This window comes from Schistosoma haematobium, chromosome 6, assembly GCF_000699445.3.
Source record: "Schistosoma haematobium chromosome 6, whole genome shotgun sequence".
In the NCBI taxonomy this organism is placed as follows: Eukaryota; Metazoa; Platyhelminthes; class Trematoda; order Strigeidida; family Schistosomatidae; genus Schistosoma; species Schistosoma haematobium.
The window spans coordinates 21,504,852-21,532,557 of NC_067201.1; the positions used below are offsets into that span (position 1 = coordinate 21,504,852).

The window sequence follows — 27,706 nt, forward strand, 5'->3', positions numbered from 1 at the left end:
AAATATTTTGTATAAGGATATAGTAAAGGAAGAAAGAATAAGAAAGAAAGGTATAAATTAATTTTAATCTCATAGTTTACGGGAAGACAGAGAGTGTATACACCTATACCATTGTGATCGATTCTGAGCCATGTCACCAAGAGTCTCCAACCATTGGTTACGAAAGTCGCGCGGACCCCAACCAAGTAGTCTGCATCTACCAATATGGCTCAGATTAGAAGTTAGTGACTTCAAGCACTGATGCCACGTTTTGGTTTGGCCGCCTCTAACTTCGTTCCAACCATCCCCAACACCAGTTGGCATTACACTTCGTGGTAATCGGTGTTCAGGCATACGTAACACGTGGCCCAACCATCTCAGTCGATGAAGATTTACAACCTCATCAACTGATTTACCATCATTCCCTTATACCCTACCTCTAACCTCATTATTACTTAGCCGGTGTTCCCAGCAGATATGAGCAATATTTATAAGATATCTGTGATTAAATACTAGTAGCTTACGAGTATCTCCTACTCTTAATGACCACGTTTCTCAGCCATAAAGTAGAACAGAACGAACTGCCGCGCAGTATACTCGTCCACTAATTGATAGGTGGATATCTCACCTTCGTCACTGGTGATGTAATTTGATGAAAGCCAAACGAGCTTTATGAATCCGTGCTGAGATTTCGTCAGACACCAACCCATTAGGACTGATCAGACTTCCAAGATTAGTGAATTCGTCGACGTGTTTGACTACTTTACTCCCTATATTTAGTTCAGGTGTTCACGCAGGCCAGTCTTGAAGCAACAACATGCATTTAGAGGGAGAGAAGCGCATTCCAAACATTCTGGTATTGTTGCTCAGTGTTACCAGAAGATTATTTTATCAGCGTCTTCACCAAACAGATCTATGTCCTGTCCATTCACATATACATCAGTAAAAACTGGCACATCATATTAGTAAATTGAGATAAATATGAAAGAGGTAATATGGTTTGTGCTACTTATACAGACAGATATAAGTAGTATGTAGTAAGAAATGGAAATAGAATTCTCGCTAGACAAAAAAGAAAATAAGAGAAACAGATTAAAAACAGTAACAATGGAACAATAGAGTTTTTTAAAGGATAACTCTAGGAAGATGTGCAAATAATGTATTTAGTGCATCGATTTCATATTTTATAAACGCACAGGCCTTCGTTCATCACAGTTGTACAAATAAGGGGAATAGTAATTATGTAAGCGGTAGTGTGAGTAGTAGTAAAAGTAGTTGGTGTTATAGTTTATGATTTAGTTTTGACTCTTCTGAGCACGAAACAAGCTTCGAAACGCAAAACCAAGTGGCACACATCTGGTGGTTAAAAGCTCGTAATTTAATTTAAATTGAATAATTACATATTTAATGCTTTCAGGTTTTTCATGGTGGTCTAGCTTCAATTGACTCATGATCCCAACTGTTGAAATTACTATAATATCCACAAAGTCCCCTTCTGATATTAGTCAACATATGCTCACTAGTGACTGGCTTCAAGAGGTGTTTCCTCTAGTTCTAGTGAGAAGTAGTGACTAGTGGAGTTCAACCAGGTCTGTTGTGAGATATCGAATCACTGAAGACAATGGTGTACGGTGACGCAACTTCGTGGATTAGTTGAAGTTAGACATCAACACTATTGGATGCTGGCTCAGTGGTCTAGTTGGTTCAGCACCTAGCGCAAGATCGACAGGTCCTGGGTTCGAATCTCGCGGTGTGCGGGATCGTGGATGCGCACTGGTGAGGAGTCCCACAGTAAGACGAGATGACCTTTCAGTGCTTCCAGGTTTTCCATGACGATCTAGCTTCAATTGACTCATTATCTCAACTATTGAAAATACATATTTGTTCAGAATTTTAGTATGTTTTCAGAAATTTCCAGAATATCAAGTTCAGTTAAAAACCTAAAATAACCTTATTTTCTTTCAGTTCAAACTAATTTTGGAAATAAGACAATCTTTTATTCTTTCTACCTTTTGTTTTTCATTCAGAGTTCAATTCTAAGAGATTTTAATGAGAAGAAGGAAGTAAGATGTCATTATAAACTCAGTTTTAAGGATTCAAATACTATACCTATCACCTATATATCCTCATTTCATATTAGGGTCATTCTTAGCATCCATTGATTTACAATGTATGCTTTAATTGTTTTTATCTATGTGAATTGAATGAAACTATACATCATATGCATTATTTTAAAAATATCCCAAACCCTCAAGGAGTATTATTTCCCTTAGGATTATAATTATTCTTTGCTAATCAATACTAAACAACGCCAAACTAAATTCAAATGTGGATTTGTTTTAACTGTCACTTATTATGTTAACTGAATAGTTCACTGATTTATACTTGGTAACAGAAACCCTGAATCCAATGTCGTGTAATGAAAACACAGAAACTACTAGTATGGATTCATTCGATTATAGAAACAAATCAAAATGCTACATGAATTCATCCTTTTTTTAATATTATTTATTTATTTACAATCAGATTTGTCTAAACTGAATAGACAATACCAAGTGAATTTAAATTCACTCCATTGCACAAGCAAGTGTCTATCAGGACTCAGTAGCTGAGTGGATAACACGATGGCGTTTGAAGCGAATGGTACTGGGTCCGAGTCCCAGAGTGAACATCAACACTGAGATGCAGGTACATCGGGCTGACGAGTCCCAAATAGGACGAAACGAGCGTCCTAGATTCCACTGCTAGTCATTATCCATCACTGCTTACAAAAAGCTTGTGAATTAAGGTAATATCGAGGCAATGCTTACAGTATGCACATATGCCAATAACAGACTGATCAATTGCAGTCTTAAACCTCAATGGGAAGATACAAGCCAGATAATACAAAGTGAATGTGAATTGAGTAGTATTTAACATCAATTATTCAGCAAATTCAAAATCAGAATCTTCAATATGAACATCATGACAGTTCTACTGTATGGAGCTGAAACTTTAAAAACTACAACAACCATCATCAAAAAGGTACAAGTATTTATAAATAGTTGTCTGCGCAAGATACTCAAAATCCATTGGCTGGACACCATCATTAACAGCCTACTGTGAGAGAGAACAAATCAGTTTCCAGTCGTATAGGAACTTAGGAAAAGACTATGGAAATGGATAGAAAATACATTACAGAAATCATCAAACTGTATCACGAAACAAGTGCTAACTTGGAATCTTGAAGGTAAACGCAAAGAATGAACTCCAGAAAAACATGAAAGGGATGAATAGCAACTGTAAATAACTGGAAAGGATTGTGCATGACAGAGTTAGATAGAGAATGATGGTGATCAGCCTATGCTCCTCCATGAATGGTAACAGGCGTAAGTAACTAAGTAAGTAATCAGTGAACACACATTTACAATATTATACAACTAACCATCGCTCCTTAAGATACAATTACATATCACAAGTCAATTTCTTAAATCATTCACACTGAAATCAATCATGTCATCGATTGCCAATATCAACTAGATTTCGATTACTTCCAACTACCTGGTTGGGGACCGCGAGATGATAGCGGCCGATGGTTCAAGACCCTGAATGACACGGCTCAAAATCGTTTGCAATAGCGCAGGTGCATACACTCTCTGTGTTCTCCTAAATTTTAATCCCCTGATTCCTCCTTGTCTCTTTTTTCTCTTCTCAAATTTATTTCACTGTATTATACTCTTTAAATAACATCTCCAAACCCTAATCTTCCCGATTACTGCTTATACTCTTACTATCTCTACCACTACGGGATTAGAATCGACAACTGCATCTCTGTGCTAATGTGGTATGGCAACTCGAACTGATGAACGTACGTACGAAGTTCTACGTTGTTACTGACTGAATGACATAACCGTTTTAATTTATTATATATTCCATTTAATGAGAAATTTATAAACATACAATTTTACATTTCCAACTTATTACATTGTAACATTTTTATAAATGGAAATGTATAAAGTTTTTTTTTGTTGTTTATTTTTATTTATCTTTTGTCGTCTTCAATGAAACTCTACCTACAATTATAATCATAATGATCTTCATTACTTACATACTTACGCCTGTTACTCCCAATGGAGAATAGGCCATCGACCAGCATTCTCTAACCCATTCTGTCCTGGGCCTTCCTATGCTAGTTCTATCCAGTGATGAGTCAATTTCGTTGACCTTGTGATTTTAAGGTCACTTCTCAACTAATTTATTTAATTGAACACATAAATATTGGTACAAGGGGGCACCAGATATATATGTGCCATACAATAATAATGAGAATGTGAAGAGATAAAGAATGTAAGGTGCGTATAAGAAAAAAGAGTAACAATAACGAACAGAAATTAGTGTATGATAGTAAAATAATAATAGTAATAGGAGAGACGGTTCAATTAGCAAAAGTACAGCCACAGAGAATTCTTACAGTTAAAGAAGTTACGTCCATTTTTTTTTATTAAGAAAGTAAAATAAAGTTACAGCAGGATTGCCACTGGCTTCTATTCTGAGCCATATTTGATAACGTCTCCTCCCATTGTGTTGCATCGTCTCTAGGACTTCAACCAGGGAGTCATGAAGGACCGACAGAAGCCAGTCCTGTACAGCTTTCTACCATACCACGACACCATGTCATGCACTGACCACCTCTCCGCTTTTTCCAACCAGTCCCAGTGTCGGCAAGTAATGCACGACATGGAATTCTCTGGAAGAACATTCGTACAACATATCCAAGCTACCGAAGTCGGTGTTTCAAGATGGTGACACCAATTGAATTATCGTATTTGTGCCCGAACACACTATGACGAACCTCTGCATTACTAACATCGTGTTACCACTGGATATCAGCAATCCTTCAGAGACAACGATGATCAAACACCGAGTGTCATTTGACATCCTCAACTTGGAGAGGCCAGGTTCCACAAGCATAGAGCAAAACTGTTCTCACCAACACGTTGTAGATACGAGATTTTACAGCCAGACTAACACCACGAAAGTGCCCAAAATGGTTTAGATTGGCATAAGCCGCTTTTGATTTCACTATACGTGAATTGATCTTACCACCCATTTTACCACCAGCACTTATGCAGCTATCCAGATACATTAACTTCTCGACTAATTCTATCTGCTCACTACCCAAAGTGAGTGCAGGTTCAGGAGCCTGCCAGTCTTGTAAAAGTACTTTGCACTTCGAAGGTACAAAGCACATACCATACCTACGGACACTGATTGCCAACTGATTAAGTGCGGATTGCATGTCTCAACCAATAAGAGAAGAGTTAGAATAAATCAAAAGTATTTCATTACAGAAGTAATAGAATATATCAGAGTAAAGAGATTTTAACAAAGTTTATTAGTTTTTTGAAGGTTATTTATAAGTTTTCCAGTATTAACATCAACCTTATTCATTTAATTCCAAATAATATTCAGTATGAAGATTTCTTTCCTCCATAAAAATTGATAGTTTCATAGAAAATTCAATGAACAACTGATAAAACAATAGGTCCTGGGTTCGAATCTCGCGGGGTGGGATTGTAGATACACACTGCTGAAGAGTCCCATAGTAGTACGAAATGGCCACCCAATGCTTCCAGGTTTTCCATGATAATCTATCCACAAAACCCCTCTCTCATTATAAAATGATTACTTTAAGAGTTTAAGGGGGACAGAGTTAAAATGATATAAAAATGATGGAACTGTCGTATATGAATGACTTTGAGCAATCTTTTGACTAATAAGAAAGTATGTGATAATTAAATCAATAATTTCTTACAAAAAAGAGCAGGAAAAATTAGAATACTGGCATACTTTTCATGTACTTCATAAACTATTTGATGTTCTTAATCGATTCCTCGGTATAAAAGTCATCGTAAACATGATAGAAAACCAAATTTGACCAAACGTTTCATGTCATTTGGTCCTTGTTAACCAATTTGATTGATAAAATTGAATTAGTACTACGGAAAGACTTGATATACATGACATCGATCATTACTCAGTTATCAATCAATTGTAAGTACATCTCAGTCCTACAGGAGGTCATTTGGATACAAACGGATTTTTAAGAGCTTTCAAATTGTTCTGAATTAGAATTGAGTATATGGGGTTTGAATTTTCATCACAAACTGACATCTATGATGTACCGATGCTGTGTATTCATATGATTGAATAAATTTTACTCGGAAATTCAAGAGATACCATCTGATTAGTGTATTTATGAAATGCAGTCCAACCAAGTTAATATTCATTTCTGTATGAAGGGTTCAGTGCCAGAATTTATGAAGTATTGGTTCGTCTCTTATATACAATCTAAGGAGACAAAATCAAGCATTTGGTACATTTAACACTATCATTCATACTCTAAGATGATATACAGTAATTTTCTTCTGTCGTCTTGGACGTTTTGAGCTGTATATAAAGGTATATCTACTGTTCCTTATACATGAAATTTGAATTTTACACATCCATATGGCTTTCTGACTAATTTTTTTTTATTTTGTACATGTTATATATTCGGGAAATAGAAGGTGCTTAATAGTATAGGAACCCTTATGGTTAAGTCGCTCATCCGAGGATAAGTTTATCATTGAGTCTGTTGTTAATGAATTCGTTCTTTGACCCTAACAGTAGTGAATTTCTTCTTATCCAGTGATATAATGATATTCATTTGACTGGTGAGTTAATAACCATGTACAAATATATCATAATCTCTATTAGTTTGGTGTTTAATGTAGCCCCCCCCCACTCTAGTTTGACAGAACATGAACCTAACAATCAGATAAAACTTTTATAGAATAATTCAATTGTAACTCAAATAAGGGTATACTAGTAACAGCTAAATAGATTACCATACAACAAAAACAAATGGGGAATTATAATGTTTACAAGAATTTGCCATAGGTAAGGGAAAATTGATTAACTAGTGTACAATTAATTAACAATAATTTAGGGAAGAAAAATCATATAACTGCAATATATACAACAATACGGGGAATAGAAATATACAATAATCCAAGTATTCAATAATTATACAATAATTTCCCAACGTTTATTTATATTAATTGTTTGGATCTTCCCATTGTTGTTTAGGAATCCGATGGATTGGCATATATGCATCTTGTGCGGATTACGTCCATATTACTACTGAATTATCAGTATCTTAGATAGATGGATGGTGACTAGCAATGCAATTGAGGACGCTTGTCTCGTCCTATCCGAGATTTGTCGAATGGATGAGCCTATATGCAACCGTTTATATCCACTCAGGTACTCGAACCTAGTAACGATCACTTAAAAAGTTATTGCATTATCTACATAGCTATTGAGCTCAGTCAATCACTGGCTTGTGAGTTTGAAACGGACGACTCTCGGTTCAAATCCCGGAGTGAACATTAACTTTGAGATGTAGGTGCACACAGCCGACATATTCCGAAAAGGACGAAAACGCGTGTCCTGGATTTCCATAAGATAGTTCTCAAATTTCAACATTTCTCAAATATTCTTCGAAACGATAGTTATTATATTTGCTGACTAGTCACCGAATCCCAGTAAAATATTTGTGTAGTCGACTGTGATTTAATCACTAGTTTGTTTTCGTGTTCTTTGGACTTACGCCTGTTACCCTCAATGGAGCATAGGGCACCGATCAGCATTCTCCAACCCACTCTGTCCTGGGCATTTCTTTCCTGATCTATCCAATTTTTATTCATGTCTGTCTCCATTTCTCGACGTAATGTGTTCTTTGGTCTTTCTCTTCTTCTTTGGCATTGAGGATTCCAAGTTAGGGCTTGCCTTGTGGCACAGTTGGGTGGTCTCCTCAGTGTGTGTTCTATCCACTTTCAGCGCTTCTTCTTGATTTCTTCCTCTGCTGGGATATGATTTGTTCTCTCCCATAGTAGGTTGTTGCTGATAATATCTGGCCAACGGATCTGAAATATTTTTCGCAGACAATTGTTAATAAACACTTGTATCTTCTAGATGATGGCTTTCGTAGTTCTCCAGGTTTCCGCCCCATACAGTAGAACTGTCTTGACATTTGTATTGAAAATCCTGACCTTTGTGTTGGTTGACAGACAGTTTATTTGAGTTGCGTATGTTCTTCAGTTGTAAATATGCTGCTCTTGCTTTGCCAATCCGCGCTTTCACATCAGATCCACCATGTTCATCAATGATGCTGCCCAGATATGTAAGGGTTTTTACATCTTCCAAATCTTCTCCGTCAGGTGTGATTGGATTGGTGCATTCTGTGTTGTATCGGAGAATCTTGCTTTTCCCTTTGTGTATATTGAGACCTACTGCTGCTGAGGCTGCTGCTACACTGGTCGTCATCTCCTGCACTTGTTGTCGCGTTTGGGATAGAAGGGCCAGATCATCTGCGAAGTCTAGATCGTCCAACTGCATCCTAGATGTCTACTGTATCCCGTGCCCTCTTCAGATGTTGACGTCTTCATGATCCAGTCGATCACCAGAAGAAAGAGAAAGGGTGAGAGTAGGCAATCTTGTCTGACACTGGTCTTTACTTCGAACGAGTCCGTCGATTGTCCTCCATGCACGATTTTGCAATTTAATCCATCATATAAATTCTGTATGATATTGACTATCTTCTCAGGTACACCGTAGTGTCGAAGAAGCTTCAATGGTGTTGTTCTGTCCACGCTGTCAAATGTTTTTTCGCAGTCAATAAAGTTCATGTAGAGTGATGAATTCCATTCAATTGATTGTTCCACAATGATCCGTAGAGTATCGATTTGGTCTGTACACGATCTATCCTTACGGAATCCTGCCTGTTGGTCACGAAGTTGGGCGTCTACGGAGTTCTTCGTTCTGCTTAACAATACGCTGTTGAAGACTTTTCCTGGTATTGAGAGAAGGATGATGCCTCTGTAGTTCTCACACTTGCTGAGATCGCCTTTCTTTGTTATCTTGACCAGGTGTCCTTCTTTACAATTTGTTGGTACTTGTTTTTCATCCCAAATCTTGTTGGAAGGGGATAAATAAAATCGACCATCTACCATCCGTTTTCATTTCTTTCCCTGTGTCATCTAAATCTCAGTTCAGTCACCTCATTTCATCTTCTATCCTAATTACCAGTTTTGCATGGATGTAACACAATTTACAATATCATAACACTGATCCATTTACAAAGTTAATGACCATTATTCCTGATTAACAGAGATAATAAAATTTTCATTGTTATGCATAGATTGTTATAAAATACGATAAAAAGAAAGCAACTAAATATCTAGAACACACTTTCTACTTCTGACCTAATGATAAAACTAGGAGAGAAAATAATTCAATGTTATTATCGTAAGAGAAACATTCATCAGTAGATTGATTAAATGATACTGTTTTTATATATATTTAGATATCAGGCAAATACGTTTATTGATAGTTAACATCATGGGATAATCTAAGTTGAAAAACCATTGCAAAACTAGAAAGCATTTTACAGGTATTTCGTCCTAGTACGAGACTCCTCATGAATGCTGATCCATGACTTCATCACCAAAGATTGGACTCAAGACTTTTGCTCTTGCGTACCAATACTTAACTTCAAGACCACTAAACTGTCTTTTATTTATCTATGCAGTGATCATATTCAACTGGTAAATGACTATATTCACCCATTGTTGAATGTTATAAACTGTAATTGATCCTTCTTTGATATCATATGTGTATCGTGAGTGAACTACCTAAATATTGCAACTTAATTTTTTTAAAAGTTCGTTATTGGATATCAATGGAACAAGCTATGGACTATCTGAACTTTGTATTTTAATAAATAGCGAGTTATCAGAGGGGGTTTTGTGGAGACTTTAGTATTTTCAATAGTTGAAATCATGAGTCATTTGAAGCTAGACCACCATGAAAAATTTGGAAACACTTTAGCCATTTCCTGAAGTTCTAGTGAGAAGCCGTTACCAGTGGAGTTCAACCAGGTCTGTTGTGAGAAATCAACTCACTGAAGACAATGGTGTACGGTGGCGCAATTTCGTGGATTAGTTGAAGTTAGACATTAACACCGTTGGATGCTAGCCGGCTCAGTGGTCTAATGGTTAAGCACTCGCGCGTGAGACCGATAGTTCCTGGGTTCGAGTCTCGAGGTGTGCGGGATCGTGGATACACACTGGTAAGGAGTGCCATACTAGGACGAAACGGCCATCCACTACTTCCAGGTTTTCCATGGTGGTGTAGCTTCAATTGATTCATGATTTCAACTATTAAAATAACGAGTTGATTTTTGAAGAGAAAGTAATTGGGGTTCGATTTTTAGTTTTAATATATATATTTATTTATTCTCAAATAGAATGAACTACACTTCATCGATTCCATTACTAACCATAATTCTAATAAATGTATATGTTATCACAATTGATTGATCACCAGGTGGTGATCAGTGTCATGTGTGTCAAGTCCTTATCTAGTGCAGATCAAATGCTATCGACCATGTTTCAACGTGGCCACCAGTCTAGGTGACTCGATACTGCGTGGACTATATATTGAGATTAGATGGTGGTTGGAAGTAGCCGACAGGAAACCTTGGACACGGGTTTTGTGCTACTTGGCACTCGTCAGCAAGGTGTACCTGTAATCTTGAGGGGACTTGTGCTCCCTGGCGGATTCGATCCCGTGTCACCCAGCTTCACAGTCAGAGACGTTACCACTGAGCTATCCGAGCCGCGACTGACCTCCTGTAGGACTGAGATGTAATCAAAATTGATTGATCACTGGGTTGTGATCGATGTCATGTGTGTCAAGTCCTTATTTAGTGGAGATCGAATGCTATGATTGTGAAGCTGGATGATACGGGATCGAATCTGCTAGGGAGCACCAGTTCCCTCAAGATTACAGGTACACCCTGCTGACGAGTGCCAAGTAGCACGAAACCCGGGTCCAGGGTTTCCTGTCGACTACTTCCAACCACCATCTAAATGTATATGTTCTTTTCACATGTGCAAATCATCAACAACCCTCATGCACATACACACACACATATTTTGTTTTGTTTCTATCGTAGTTTTTTTCTTTCCCAAGAAATATATTTACCGTCTAGCAATGAATCATAATTCCAGTTTTCAATATCTTAAAGTTTAATTAAAAACAATTTTCTTATCTAAGAAATCATCCATAAAAAAGGAAGAAAAGAGAAGAACAAACAAGAATAATGATGTAAATCGAGAAATTTCTACAAAATTATCAATTAACAGAAGAAAAGAAATACATAAATAAGCCTTGAATCTGTATCATCAATAAGTGTGAATTAGGTAATTAAGCTATAATTGATATTGAATCTGAAGGATCTGATACAAACATAAAGGTAAGGAATGGCAAAGCAAGAACAGCATTCCTACAATGGAAGAACATATGGAACTCAAAACTGTTATGGGCTTATGTCCGGCTTTTGTCACGTGACTTATTTACCAATCAAAATACGACTTATACAATCTTAGCACTATGCCAAAACCGATGACGTTCGACCGGTATGAACAGCCTAGAAACCTTATTGGTCCTATGTCCGTCTAACCCGTCCACTTGAGTCCAGAATCCCAATACCAGCTTCCACTATGCGAATCGAATCGAATCATTTATTTCAAACATACTGGGTTTATATATCAAACAAACAGACCGTAAAGCACCATAAAATAGGAAATAACATTTGCACACAATAAAGCCAAAAAGTGACTGTGAACGTGGGAGGCAGTAGTCAATGAACTGAACATAGCTTAGGAACAGTAAACTTTGCAATAATAAATTATAGGTCAAAATAAAGCCTATAATAAGAGGAATATAAATATACATAATCTAATTATTGAATGTATAGATAATATTAGTCAATTAATATGTCTCAGAAGTTACTCGTGATTCAATCCTCACTCGGATATAACAAAGACAACTATCTGTCAATAAATATCAAAGTCACAATCTTCAATATGAACTTCAAGACAGTTCTACTGTATGGAGCTGAAACTTTGACAACTACTACAAACATTATCAAAAATGTACAAGTATTTATAAACAATTATCTACGCAAGGTACTCAATGTCTGTTGGTCGGATACCATCACCAACAGCCTACTGTGGGAGAGAACAAACCAGCTTTTTTTTAAATAGAGTTTTGTTCTCTGAGCTGAATGTTTTAGTTGTGAAGTTTTCATCGTTCTTCTGAACGACATCAATAGCACAAACTTCAGGTAGAAGTGAAGTGTCCGAATTTCTTCACATGTGGTTCATTGTTTGTCCTGTACACCTCGATGGTCTCCAACATCTCACAAACCAACTTCCAATTAAAGAGGAAATTAGGAAAAGACAGTGGAAGTGGATCGGAAATATATTGTAGAAAACATTAAACTGTATCACGAAGCAAGTACTTGAATGGAAACGAAAAAGAAGAAAGTCAAAGAACACATTACCTCGGGAATTGGGAGCAAATATGAAAAGGATGAATAGGAAATGGAAAGAACTGGAAAGGATCGTCCAGGACAAAGTTGGATGGAGAATACTAGTGGTCAGCCTATTCTCCTTCATGATGAGCAACAGATGTAATTAAGTAAACTACAATTAATCACTTAGTTAACTAATATCATTATTAGAAATAAAAAAGAGGAATTCTATGAATATGCATATCAAATAATAATTTAACTTACAGGTTTATGTATTCTATTCTATAAATCTTTGTATGTATGTTGGGATATTTATGTTTGTCTCTCACTCATTACTCTATCCTCTTTTATCCCCTGTCTTTACTACATTCTTTTAAGGAAAAAAAGATATCTGTATGTATGTGTCTAGTAAACTGATATATATACACTAATGTAAATACACACAAACACAAATCTGTACATATACATAGATACAAGCATATTTGGCGAAGAATGAATGAATGAATGAATGAATGAATGAATGAATGAATGACTGGGATATCTATCTATCTATCTATCAGTATTTGTTGTTGTTATTGTTGTTGTTATGGTTGTTGTTGTTGTTGCCCAATTGATTTTGTAATCTGATTTGTTATTTAATGTTGTATCAATAATATGCGTGGGTTGTTTAAATTTTCATTCATAGAACTATTTTCATCATCATCATCATCATCATCACATCACCATCATCAATACAAGTAATAATAATAATAATAATAATGCATAAAGGAACTCTTGATAATAATAATAATTAATCTCTATAGTGTCTTAGCAACAATTATTATTATTATTATTATTATTATTATTATAATATAAATAATAATAATAATCTACCTGAATGTCTATCCATATCTGACCTTAATGACTAATTGATAGTAGGCAAAAGAGTATTATCATTCATATCCATTGTTCATATCATTTGATGAATACTGTGTCATTTCAATGTGTGAAGTTTAACCAAATGTTCTATTACAGTTATCTGGGTGGATATAAAATTATACTCAAACAAGTACTCAGGAATAAGGAGAATATCTATCATCTATTACTATAATGGATATATATATATATATATATATGTATGCATATAACAAATAGATATATGGAAGATTGATTATATTGGATATTAATCATAAGAAATACAAATCAATTTTTGATACCTTAACAATTACAAACTAATGGAAGTAAGTTGTATTTCAATATATTATTTTTTTACAAAATGGTTAGTATTTACTTACTTACGTCTGTTACCCCCAATGGAGCATAAGCCGCCGACCAACATTCATCAATCCATATTGTCCTAGGCATTCATTTACTAGTTCTATCCAATTGTTGTTCATTCTTTTTTTTTTTATGTTTGTTTCCATTTCTCGGTTTAATGTGTTCTTTAATCGTTCTTTGGTCTTGAGGATTCTATGTGACGGTTTGTCTTGTGACGCAATTAGGTGATTCCCTCAATATGTGTCCTAGCCACTTTCAGCGTTTCTTCTTGATTTCTTCCTCCATTGAGATTTGGTTTATTCTCTTCCACAGTAGATTGTTACTAATAATGTCTGGTCAACGTATTCGATGTATTCTACGTAGAAAACCCGTAGAAAACTAATTCGCTAAAAAACGCTAACTAGAAAAACTAAAATAGTCAGTAATATTATTATATTGAATTAGTGAAGTTATCAAGTAGTGACGATCTTCATCAACCTTAATCTTAATAACTAATGAGTAAATAGATCGTTACCATTCTAAATTAATTGATCACCGATCACTAGTCATTGAAGTAACTACTTCTATAAATCTGGTATTCATCTTGTTGTACTAATTAAGTATGGCAATTTCGACCGATGTATATATGTTCCTGGTCCTACGCTGTAGCTGACTGACTGATTGATTGATTGGTTAATCGATGTAAAAATATCTCAGTCATATTGGAAGTTAGTTGTGATTCAAGTAGCATGATAACAATATTACAAACTGTGAAACTTGGTGGCCTAGGTTAGAATCTATCTGTGAACATCAGTTCTCTCAAAATTTTAGCTACGACTTATTGACTAGAACCAAATAACCGGGGAACTAGATCGGATAGGGTGTCCTTCTGACTATCATCTACCACTTAACATCAAGATTGATATAATCTTAGGTTTGTTGTTATAAAATTTACAAAAACATTAATGTATCTACGGTGATTTTAAATGGATTATAACATTTTGCAAAGTGTACAATCAGTTTTCATCTTTTTCTAAATTGATTATTTTGACTACACAAACTCATTCAGCATTTAAGAAAAGATTTTATGTAATAAATTATCTACTTAAGTTATCTACAAAAATAAGGTTAATAACCTGCTTTTACAAGATCATTCCAAGAGTCATTGAACATCATCTGTAAAGTATACTCTCATTGTGTAAACTCTATGAAACATGTCATAATGAAAGTCAAGTGTTAATGATAGTTACTGTTTGACGTCCGACTTACATTAATCTCCATAATTTCCCCGCCAATTAAATTATTGATATTTTACTCAGTAACTTTTGTAGTTCAGTAAACATATTGTTTTAATGTTAAAGAGTTGAAAGTAACCAGAAGACATCCCACAGAAGTCAGGTTTCACTGACAATCGTCAAGTCGAGACATATATATATGTATACACTTATCTTATGAGAACTGTTGGATACCATGAGAGTTCAATCCTTATTACCCAATATGTAGTAGTCAGGGACGTTACTGTCGAAGAATCAGTCTATTTTCGTCTTATCTTATATAGAAATGCAATATTTTTACTTAGTAATCACTGGAAAGGTGGCCTAGTGGTTAAGGCTTTTGATTTCCATCCATGAAGGTAACGGGTTCGAAACCCCTTCCTACCTACTTAGGTTCAGACAACCATGAAGTATCATTAGTCACTACGCTTCAGGCGTAACTTAGACCCTTGTACTTGACAACTAAGTTAATTTAACTTAATTTTTCAAAAGCAATAATACTTTTGTCTAATCCTTTTATAGGAGCATAGAATTTTTATCGAACAAACTGTACTGTTCCTAATTCTGATGTTTTAGTAAATTAAGACTGAATAAAGCTGATAAGTTAAAAAGATATAACTCTATTAACAAAGAATACTGATTGTTTTTGCTTGGTTATATCACTTGAAATGCTTAGCAAGGCAGTACAAAATCGATCTGTTAGTGTTTTGATTGAGTTTTGTGGAAATAAGTTTACTTTATCGGTTGTATTCATGACAAATTAATCCCAGTCCAGATACCATTAAAAACCAGAGAACACTAGATAGCTACCTAGTTCTAGTATTAGACACTACGCAGTGCCCTCGCACTATCCTACCACGGATCGAGCTCATGACCTTCAGGTCTTAAAGTAATCAACTGATCTTTTAAATTACTGGGTCACTGCCGTACAATGGTACAGTTCCGAACTTCGATTAATCAGTGCTGAAGCATGAGGAACATTGAATAGGACTATCAAACAACTGTTTTACTTTCGACATGTCTGAAATCTACCAGTTACGACTTCTCATCAGAACTTTAGGAAAATCTTGAAGTGAATCATTAGTGAGTTGATTATAATGGTATAATTGAAGTGATTTTGTGAGGATTGGTTTATGGACGTGAAGGTTCTGGATTTGATTCACTGTAAGTTTGTAAATACTTACTGCTGAGGCATCGCATACTAAAATGAAATAGCTATCTAGTGTTTTCTGGTTTCCAATGGTATCCTGACGGAGATTAATCTGTGATAAATACAACAAATAGATTAATGTCTTTATTGAACCATGAAAACGATGTATAATCGGTTCGCCCTTTAAAAGTAAAACTCTTCTGTAGTATGTATCACTAGTCCCACTGTGATGAACGAGTACTCAAGTAGGGTAAATTTATTGTTTTGATGCACACTTACAGAGTGCATTTGTACAATATGAACGACACTATTTGCACATCTTTCTTCCGTTTTCATTTACATACTTCATGATTCTTTAAATTCTGTTGTTATTACAATTGCTGTCTATTTCCTTTCATGTTCTCTTCAATTCAATCTTCTGTTGGCAGGCATTCCACTCCTGATTAGTGCTACATACTACTTATATTTGTAAGCATAAGTAGCATACACCACACTACTACCACTTCAAGATATTAATTTCTTCAGATTGATATTTAATTCACAAAATGGTCGGTATATTTATAAGAGACTGAGGAATAGATAGGGATTAGTCAAGTAAATTCCTAATAAAGCAATATCTTATTATGGTCTACATCAAAGGGATTTTATTGAACTGACTGAAGCGCAACATTCACTCAAGACTAGGAAACACTAGACAACAATTTCGTCCTAGTATGAGGCTTCTCAAAGTTGCACACCCACAATACCGCTACAGGGGATTGAAACTAAGACCTCAGATCTCATTGCAAACGCTCAAACTTTAAAATTATAAGCCGGAATCCAATAGTGTACAAGTTTGACTTCAATCAATATATAACATCATACAACTTTCTTTTATCGTCTTCAACAGATAAGCGTCACACATCCGACACATATGGACTCCAGTGATTATGGCTTCTGACCAGGAACAGCTATTCAGTTATTCCTGGATTTAAATGGATGTCCAATATAGGTCATTTCGTGATATCAATATCAATCAGTAATCTTAAGGATGACTCTATACAGATAACAATAAGATCAAAAGAGGGTTGTAAACTAACGTGAATACTTAGAATTAAGATTTATCGTTAGAAGTTTTGGTTAGTAGTTAGAGTTAGGGATCTCATCACCAACTGACATGAGCTGCAATCCCAAAATACCATTTAGCCATATAGATAAATAAATCCACGCAAGAACCCAAGAGTTTCTATTTTAAATCTAACTAGTTCGTTCATAAATCATAGACACATCCAATATTTCTAATTACATTGATCTAACTTCTTCATCCAATCCAGCCTAAACAACTTAATAATTTCAGATGAGTTTTTGTGGAGATTGTAGTAATTTCAATGGTTAAGATCATGATCTAGTGGTTAAGTGCTCGCGCGCGAAACCAGTAGGTCCTGGGTTCGAATCTCGCAGGGGGCGAGGTCGTGGATGCGCACTGCTGAGGAGTTCCACAATAGGACAAAACGGCGATCCAGTGCTTCCAGGTTTTCCATGGTGGTCCAGCTTCAACTGACTCATGATCTTAACCATTGAAACTTAATAATTGACCGAATCAAATTCTAATTGGTCTGATGAGTTCCATTACATTTTCTACAATAAAGTCTACAGAATCTCACATATATAATTTTGTTGCCTGAAGTAATCACTCAGTAAACTCACAGTATATTGACTGATATTCATTTGATAAATAATAATTGATCGCAAAAGTTTTGACGGTAATCTCCTGTTTATTATTGATCGGTCTTGAAATGAATAATGCATATAATATGAGTATGAACGTTCAACCTCTAGGGGTTAATCGATTCAGTAATGAGCTGTAACGTATTGTAAGTTGATTGAGATTTGAAAGCCTTTTGCTAGTCATCCAACCTGAAAGTCCTGAATGGTAGCTAATGTTGTGTTATAGGTTTTCATTTCTAAGAAATGATAAACTATGAAGAGACATCTGTTCAGGGCTATACCATCTAGGGTGTCCAGCCATAAAATATGATAATCAAACGGACACAAAAAAAGAGGTCTGTACATTTTTGACTCGGTTTGGTCTACTGGTCACTGATTTCAAAAAAGTGATATCACGCCTCGGTCTATCTGTTCCTATCTCTCTTCTGGTTTAATCGTTCGCTAGCCAGTACCTCTCATAGGTTTGGGGGATGATTAGGTTCCCTCCCGACCGTTTCAAAACAATACAGGGTGACTACGCTACATGAATTAAGTATGTCTATACGCTACCTGCTAAGACGTGGGATAATGACTAGAATGGAAAGGAATTATAATCAAACAGGACAAGATATAGTATGGATTATTGAAAATCATAATTCATGATCTGATTTACATCATTAAATTAACAATTTTTGGCTAGAGTTAACACATCACTCGCCATCTCTGATCGGAAACGTTCGGTGATATAGTTCCAAATCAATAACGGCAGTACATCTGTAGTGTTATCTTGTTTTCGGCTGGACCTATCACAGTTCTTATTGATTAAAGACTGATCGATCACTAGGTAGTTCCTTATATCATGCTTGTCTAGTATTTTAGTGATGATTCAACTCCATCGACTAATTTGGAATATGCTAGTAACTAATGTAAGTGACTCGACATCGCGTTCAATCTGTTGAGATTTTAGGCTATTGGAAGTAATCATCAGGAAACATTTCCTGACCTAGGCTTCATGCTAGTTAACACTCATCGGTATGGTGTACTTATACTCTTGAGGGAGTCGATGTTTCCTGCGAGATTCGAACACATATTAACAGACTTCTTAGTTTGAGATATTACCACCGAGCAAAATAGACCATGAATGATTCCATGTAGGTCTGAAATGTATTTACAATTGATTAATCACTGAGTAGTAGTGACCAGTGTCATATTACATATGTGTAACAATAAGGACGAAAAGTAGATCTCGGAAATCGCGCCAACTACTTCCATCTACTTCACATCAAATCATAGTGCATACAGTGTTAAGCCACTTAATAATTAATGACAATTGGGTAACTTGTTCTGTAGAGTTCTATCAGATGACTAAAATGATTAGACAAACACGATATTGATTATTACTCACTAGTCAACCAATGTATCAGTCAGTTCATTCAGTACTATTGGAAACCACGTTAGTGTTGCGTGTATATCACTCATTTACTGAAGAGGGAATCAATTGACAACTGGTCATTACTCACAGTTCGAAAAAACCACAAAATTTCAAACGAACACGTACACAAACATAAAAATATTATATTCAATTTGTAATGGTTTTCGATTATCTCTTTGTTGACCATTTTAACTGAAATTTGATCAGTCTTGGTTGGCATATGTGAATAGTGCGTGGAATGTCTCGATGTAATCATTATGACACGAGTTTTCATAGAATAAATAGAATATGGCTAGCAGTAAAATCTGAGATATGTATTTTGTCTTGTTCAGGGCGCATCAGCTGAATGTGTCTGCGACTTACAGCTGATGTTCACTCAAATATTCGAACCCATTTGCTAAGTGGATAATGAAAGGTAGTTGATCTGAATCCCTGAGTAAATATCATTTGTGATATGAAGGCACATCTAGCTGATGAGTCTGAAATGAGAAGAAACGCCCTTTCCAGATTCTATTGCTAACCACATTCCATCTATTCTACATTTCAAAAAAACATCCGTTAAGAAGATATACAGGATCAGTCAGTCAGTCAGTCAGTCAGCTACAACGTAGGACCAGGCACATATGTGCATCGGTCCAGGTTGCCATACCGCATCAGCACAACAAGATGAACACCGGATTCATAGCAGTGGTTAGGTCAAAGGTGGTAATATATAAGAGAAAGATTGCATATAGAGATATAGTACAAGAAGAAAGAATTGGTTCATAGAAAGAAAGATATGAAGTGATTTTAATCTCTTAGTTTAAGGGAAGACAGGGAGTGTATACACCTACGCCATTGTGATCGATTCTGAGCCATGTCACCAAGAGTCTTCAACCATTGGTTACGAAATTCGCGCGGACCCCAACCAAGTAGTCTGCATCTACCAACATGGCTCAGATTAGAAGTTAGTGACTTCAAGCACTGATGCCACGTTTTGGTTTGGCCACCCATAACTTTCTTACAACTATCTCCAACACCGGTTAGCATTGCACGTCGTGGTAATCGGTGTTCGGACATACGTAACACGTGGCCCAACCATCTCAGTCGATGAAGATTCATAACCTCATCAAGTGATTTACCATCATTTCCTAATACCCTGCGTCGAACCTCACTACTAATTACCCGGTGATCCCAGCAGATATGAGCAATATTTCTAAGACATCTGTGGTCGAATACTAATAGCTTACGGGTGTCTTCTACTCTTAATGGCCATGTTTCGCTGCCGTAAATTAAAACAGAACGGACTGCCGCGCAGTATACTCGTCCTTTTATTGATAGATGGATATCTCGCCTTCGCTGTAGTAGGTGACGTAAGTTGGCAAAAGCCAATCGAGCTTTTCGGATCCGTGCTGAGATTTCGTCAGACACCAACCGATTAGGGCTGATCAGACTTCCAAGATAAGTGAAGTTGTCAACGCGTTCGACTACTTCACTCCCTATCCTTAGTTCAGGTGTTGATACAGACCAGTCCTGAAGCAACAACTTGCATTTAGAGGGAGAGAAGCGCATTCCAAACATTCTGGCATTGTTGCTCAGTGCTACCAAAAGACTCTGCATTTTGTCAGCGTCTTCACCAAACAGGACTATGTCATCTGCGTATTCTAAGTCGATAAGTGGACCTCCTGGATGGAGATCAATACCCGAGAACTCAGTCGACGAGAAAGTTATTTCTATCAGTAGATCTATGATGAAGTTAGACAAAAGTGGGGAATGTGGACAGCCTTGACGGACACCACTTGAGGTTGCAAAAGTAGATGACAGTTCGCCATAAGCTCTGACTCGACTAGTAGTGTTCGAGTAAAGAGCCTTTACAAGGTTTATGTACTTCTGTGGTACGCCTTTCAATGACAGACACTGCCACAGAATCTCGCGGTCTACAGAGTCAAATGCTGCTTTTAAGTCGGGACAGGATCAGTAGTTGAATAACATATTCGATTCTTTTCAAATCTCAATGTATTTCATCTGTCCCTCTTCTGAATTACATTGAAATAAAAGTTAAATGATATTGTATCGTTGAATCTCTTCGATTCATTACAATATTCAAATGATATCTTGTTCATTGTCATTGTGTACTTAAAGAATATAGATATAATTCCGCCACTTAGTCAGGAAACATGTATTTAGTTATAAAATAGCTTATAATACAGAAAATGTAAAGAAAAATTACAATGGATAAACAATTTTTATATTGATCAATGAAATTATCTATGTTAGTAAATGAGAAATGATCAGGTTTAAGTGTCTCAGATTATGAATTAGAGTTAAAACATTAGTAACGGAGAATGATTTGTCGTTATAATGAACAAATAATTCTTTGATTAAGATCATGAATCGATTGATGTTAGACCACCATTGAAAACCTGGAAGCACTGGACGGCCGTTTCATCGTATTGTGAGACTGTTCAGCAGTGCGCATCCACGATCCCGCTCGCGGGTCTCGAACTCAGAACCTTCGGTCTCGCGAGCGAACGCTTAACCACTAAACCACTGAGCATACATTTTCACTAGGGTTTTCATTCTGATCATCTAAAGTTGTCTTTGTATGTATTTCATAAACACGCCATTGTAGAACATTCTGATATGTCAGATGAAATAGAAGATAAACTGAAAGCAAGAGCTTGATATGAAATGTTTACTGAAAATTATACATTTTTTGTGGGGAACTCATTCATTAAGTATAAACTGGAAAATGTTCGGAAATGGTTGATATCTCAGTTATTAAAATTTGAAAAATGAAGGAATTGCATATTCACGAACACTTATCCTATCGCTAAAACGCAACGAACAGAAGCTCGAATAAACCAGAATTCTGTTAGATAATAACACTTTAATGTAAGTAATCTATAAGCTAATGAAGAAAATGGGATCTTAAGATAATTTAGTGTTCTGTATAGAAGTCAAAAACTGAAAGCAACAATTGTATGTTTATAGTAAAATGTAATGACCTTGAAGCGCCTAACAAACCTAGAAAACGAAAACCATGCAAATCTATGAGATTAAGCGTCCACACGTGAGACTGATAGGTCCTGGGTTCGAATTCCGCGAATGGGATCGTGGATGCGTATTGATGAGGAGTCCCACAATAGGACGAAACGGCCATCCAGTACTTCCAGATTTTCTATGATGGTCTAGCTTTAAATGACTCATGAATTCAACTATTAAACCTCAAAAAACCCCTTTCTGATCACAGTAAATATTAACATGAAAATGTGAATTTTTTTAAAATATGGTAAGATTGCAATTTATGGATGACCTTTGAGCGGTACTAAAGTGTTATAGCCCAAAGCCGCCAATCAGAAGCAGAGAATTATCGATCGGATGAAGGACGCATAAAACACATACGAGCAGCCTAGAGTCCTCATCGGTCCTGCTTTCAGCCTAGCATAGCCCAGCCAGTTAAGTCCAGAACACCAGTCTCAGCCTCTGCAATATGAATCCTTATATCTCAAACATACTGAGTTTGTATACCAATCAAACAGACCACAACGTAGCATAAAATGGAGAATAACATTTGTACAACATTTGGCCAAATGTGGCTGTGAATGTGGTAGGCAGTAACTAATTGACAGGGCATAATTCAATAATGGTAAAACGTATAATAATGGTTTAATAGGTCAAAATAAAGTTTATAATAAGAGGAATATGAATATGAATAGCTTAGTTATTTAACAATTATACGATAAAAGGATACGTATAATATTGGTCCATAAATGGATACCAAAGTTACCATTCATTATGCTTATCGGGATCTAACATAAAGTAACCTTGAGAATGTCCACCTAGTAACTTGGGCTAAATGAGTGTTTTAAACTAATGTAAAGTATAAGAATTATGATTTACAGTTGATGGTTAAGGATAGGGATTAGATTTAGAATTTTTCCATCAAATCAGTTAAAATATCAAGATATTATTTAACTAAATGGAAAATGAAATCAGAATGGGTTTTGCGGAGAGTTTTAGAAATTTCACAGGTTGAAATCATGAGTCAGTTGAAGCTAGACCACCATTGAAAACCTGGAAGCACTGGACGGCCGTTTCGTCCTGGTATGGTACTCCTCAGCAGTGCGCATCCACGATCCCGCACCATGCGGGGCTCGAACCCAGGACCTACTGGCTTCGCGCGCGAGCACTTAACCAACTAGACCACTGGGCCGGTGGGCATCTAATGGTGTTTATGTCTAACTTCAACCAATCCACGAAGTTGCGCCACCATACACCATTGTCTTCAGTGAGTTGTTATCTCACAACAGACCGGTTGAACTCCACTGGTAACGGTTCTCACTAGAACTCCAGGAGTTTTTCTTGAAGTCAGTCACTAATGAGCAGTTGATTATTATTATGAGAATGGGTTTTGTGGAGAGTTTTAGAAATTTCACAGGTTGAAATAGTGTGCGGCCAACGGATCCGAAGTATTTGAACAGACACTATTAGCAAAAACCAACTGTGGGAAAGAACAAACCAGATCCCAGTGGAGGAAGAAATTAGGAAGAAGCGCTGGAAGTGGATAGGACACACATTGAGGAAAGCACCCAACTGCGTCACAAGACAAGCCCTCACATGGAATCTTCAAGGCCAAAGGAAAAGAGGAAGAGCAAAGAACACATTACGCCGGGAAATGGAGATAGACATGAGAAAAATGAACAAGAATTTGGATGGAAGTAGAAAAGAAGGCCCAGGACAGAGTGAGTGGGTTGGAGAGTGCTGGTCGGCGGCCTATGCTCCATTAGGAGTAATAGGCGTTAGTAAGTAATCAATGAAATTCACGTTAAAAATCCAAGATCTTTTTTATGATCAATCTGATTGATTCATCTATAATTTATAATCTCACCTAAAATATGATGAAGGTTATTATTTATTAGAAAAATCACTATCTCCAAGTATAATGAGAGGAGATCGTTATAACAAACAAATAACCTCAAAAGGTCATATTAACTAACCAATCATTTTAAATGAAAGTGTCTATTTTATTTTGAATGAAAATAGAACACTACTAATAAGTAGAAGAATTTTTTTTAAAAAACACGCACATATCATTCAAAGGAAAATATTGAATAGATACTCAAGGAGAGAATGGAGGGGGGACAATAACAGTTGTCGGGTTATATGACAAATATATATACATTGAAAAAGAGACAAAAATTGCAGAAAAAAAAACTGTACAAGTGATTATTTGGAAAGATTTTTCTCCTAGTTACAAACACGCATTAACTGAATGTGACTATTGTATCAAACCTACTTAATATATATAAAGACTTATACACTGACATACATACATACCTACAGATAGACCTACGGACATACATACATAAAGTAAATAGACCAATCATCTATTAAAATAAATAATGTGTATTTGTTTATTTATTTATTTAATAAATAAAATATACAAATTAATCAATAAAATATTTGCAACCAATCAAAATGATTTATAAATAGCCATAGTGATCACTTCTATAAATAATATATATATATATATATTTCATAATTACTATGGCAACATTCTTTAATAAATATTATTCCTTCTAATGATATCACAAATTATAATTGTAACCTTAATTTCATTGAAATTTATTATCACTAATATACTACTCGACTGACAATATCATTCGACTTGTTTTTCTAACCAAAAAAATATCAAATAAATAAGAGAGTTATTTTGGATAGACTTTTTTGAAGGGGAGGGAGAGGGAAAGAGTGTGTGTGTGTGTGTGTGAATAAGTAGGCAGAGATCAGTAGTTATGTAAAAATCTATCTATTTCATCTCTATATAAATAATTCTATATAAATAAATATATATATATATATACATATATATACATATTGATGTCTGTCTGTCTATCCATCTATTAATCGATTGATCGATCGACTTTTTAGCTCATATGTCTACTCAAAGAAATTCATCATGTGTATTTATATATAGTCCATGTATTTAAATGTCTGTATATCTATCAGATAATGATAGCAACTATAATTGATTGATGAAAAGATTTATTGATCGTTGGCATTTTAAAACTAGTTATGGACAAATGTAGTGAAAGTTGCTTTATTTTTTTATTAAAAAAATCAATAGTACATACTTGACTGAAAATAACTATAAGTAAAGATGGATAGTGGTTAGTAGTGAAATTCAAGATGTATGTTTCGTCCTATTTGTGACTCGTCAACTGGATATTACCTGTATCACGGAATTGATGCTCACTCGAGTACTTAAACCCAGTATCGTACTATTCAAACGTCATCGTGTTATCGACTTAGCTACTGAGTCCTGATAACCAACCGCTTTTGTAATTGGGTGACGTTTTAATTTATTTGGCATTGTTTGTTTGAGTCTTTTCATTGATTTTTAGGACTGAAATTGATCAATTGATCAGTATGATGCGAACGGTAATGGATTTAAGTCCCAGAGTGAATATCAATTCTGTGATACAGGTATATCCAGTTGACGAGTCTAAAACTAGGATGAAATACACGTCCTGAATTCCATTGCTAACCACTATCTATCTTTACTTATAATGTTTGTGAATTAAAGCAATATCGAGGCAATACGCACAGTATGCAATTATGCCAATAATGAGAGAGAGACTGATCATTTATAGTCCTAAACATCAATGAGAAGATTCAAGTAAACAATAATACCAAGTGAACTTATGCTGCTTACTGACTAGTAAATGTTTGTATGAACAATAGTTTTTTTGTGTGAATTATATAGATATATAAGTGAACAATATTGTTTCCAATTTGATCTTCAACATGGTTTACTCAAATGAACAGTAAATGTTTATATACATTAACCAAATTATTTAGACCAATCAAAACAATCTTAGAGTTTTATTCTTAACACACATAGACACACACACACACACCACTTCTGTGCCTGTCACCACACTATCAATTTGTACTTATTCATTATGTTTAGTTATCGTTAGATCCCGATAAACATAATGAATGGTAACTTTGGTATCCATTTATGGACCAATATTATACGTATATTTTTATCGTATGATTGTTAAATAACTAAACTATACATATTCATACTCCTTTTGTTATAAGCTTTATTTCGATGTATGAACCATTATTATACGTTTTACCATTCTTGAATTATGCCCTGACTATTAGTCACTGCCTCTCATATTCACAGCCACTTTAGCCTAAATCTTGTACAAATGTTATTTTCTATTTGATGGTACGATGTGGTCTGTTTGATCGGTGTATAAACTCAGTATGTTTGAGATATAAGGATTCATATTGCAGAGGCTGAGACTGGTGTTCTGGACTTAACTGGCTGAGTTAGGTGGAGAGCAGGACCAATCAGGACTTGAGTCTGCTCTCACATGTTTTACTCGTCCTTGATTCGATCGATAATTCTCTGCTTCTGATTGGTGGCTTTGGGCTATAACATTTATGTAATCTATTTCACTGTTATTATTGACTCATAAGATTTATTGATTAGCTTAAATAATTTCCTTAATGTATATAAATATTTACAGTATATTCGAGTGAAGCCTGATGAGGATCCAACTGGAATTCACAATATGGGACTTTTAATAGTGGAGATCATTAGTTAATTGAAGCTAGACCACCATGGAAAACCTGAAAGCACTGGACAACAACCGTTTAATGATATTGTGATACTCCTCAGCAGTGCTCATCCACTATCGCGCACGCTAAATTCGAACCCAGGACCTATCGGTCTCTTTCGCGAACGCTTGATCTCTAGACTACTGAACTGGCATCCAATGGTGTTAATGTATAACTTCAACCAATCCATAATATTGCGCAACCGTCCACCATTGTCTTCAGTAAGTAACTACCTTAGACCAGATACGGTTGGACTTCACTGGTCACGACATCTCACTAGAACTCTAGGAAATCCATCTTGAATCTAGTCACTAGTGAGCACATGAAACTGCCTTCCAGTGCTTCCAGGTTTTGAATGGTAATCTAACATCGATTCCTTCATGATTTCAATCAAAACTCAATAATCCTAGTCATTAATGTCTATGTGTCTGAGATTCGATTAGGTGATGCTTCCTTTTATAGTAAACAAAGATACCAACATATTTTATGTATCAGTCTAGCACTCTGCTCAAAGATATTCAGAATGAATTATCAAAATAAATAACGTCTAAGTTAGTCAATGAGAATCAATGGTAAACCATGTACAACGTACTAAATTATTTCCAAGTATTTAAATAATAAAGTGACATGTCTCTTTAGATTTCATTCAAAAATTTCCTCATTTCTATACACTTTAATTCACTGATACTGATGCTCCTGATAATGATCTCCAAATCGCTTTCTAGTTAACGACAATTCTCTTGTACTTCAACCTTGAATAGCAGAACGAAAGTGAGAAGTGTCAAATAAAGTCTTACTTCCAAGGAGGTTTTATGTACATAAAGCAAAAGCATCTATATGTTTAAATATGACCTTGATAGATTATGAAGGTTTCTGGCATCAATAAATTTATTAACAAGATAGATAGCTAACTGTTATGTCTCTAGCTT

General features: G+C 35.6%; 2 protein-coding genes across 2 annotated transcripts in view; one reads left to right on the top strand and one right to left on the bottom strand.

The window, feature by feature from the left end:
- Positions 1-3,997: 3,997 nt before the first annotated feature.
- MS3_00000626 (uncharacterized protein) lies at positions 3,998-10,810 on the bottom strand. The gene has a single exon (XM_051208323.1). The coding sequence runs from the start codon at positions 9,012-9,014 to the stop codon at positions 8,382-8,384; it is 633 nt and encodes a 210-aa protein (XP_051065751.1). The 5' UTR covers positions 9,015-10,810; the 3' UTR covers positions 3,998-8,381.
- A 966-nt stretch (positions 10,811-11,776) lies between these two features.
- Positions 11,777-27,706, top strand: part of RGS20 (Regulator of G-protein signaling 20) — a 66,978-nt gene continuing 51,048 nt past the window's right edge. The window contains exon 1 of the mRNA XM_012941140.3: positions 11,777-13,602. The gene's annotated coding sequence lies outside the window, so the exon portion shown is untranslated. The remainder of the gene's footprint in view (positions 13,603-27,706) is intronic.

Coding starts and splice junctions, on each gene's coding strand:
- MS3_00000626 (XM_051208323.1), bottom strand. CDS start 9,014: ATGGTAGATGGTCGATTTTATTTATCCCCTTCCAACAAGATTTGGGAT.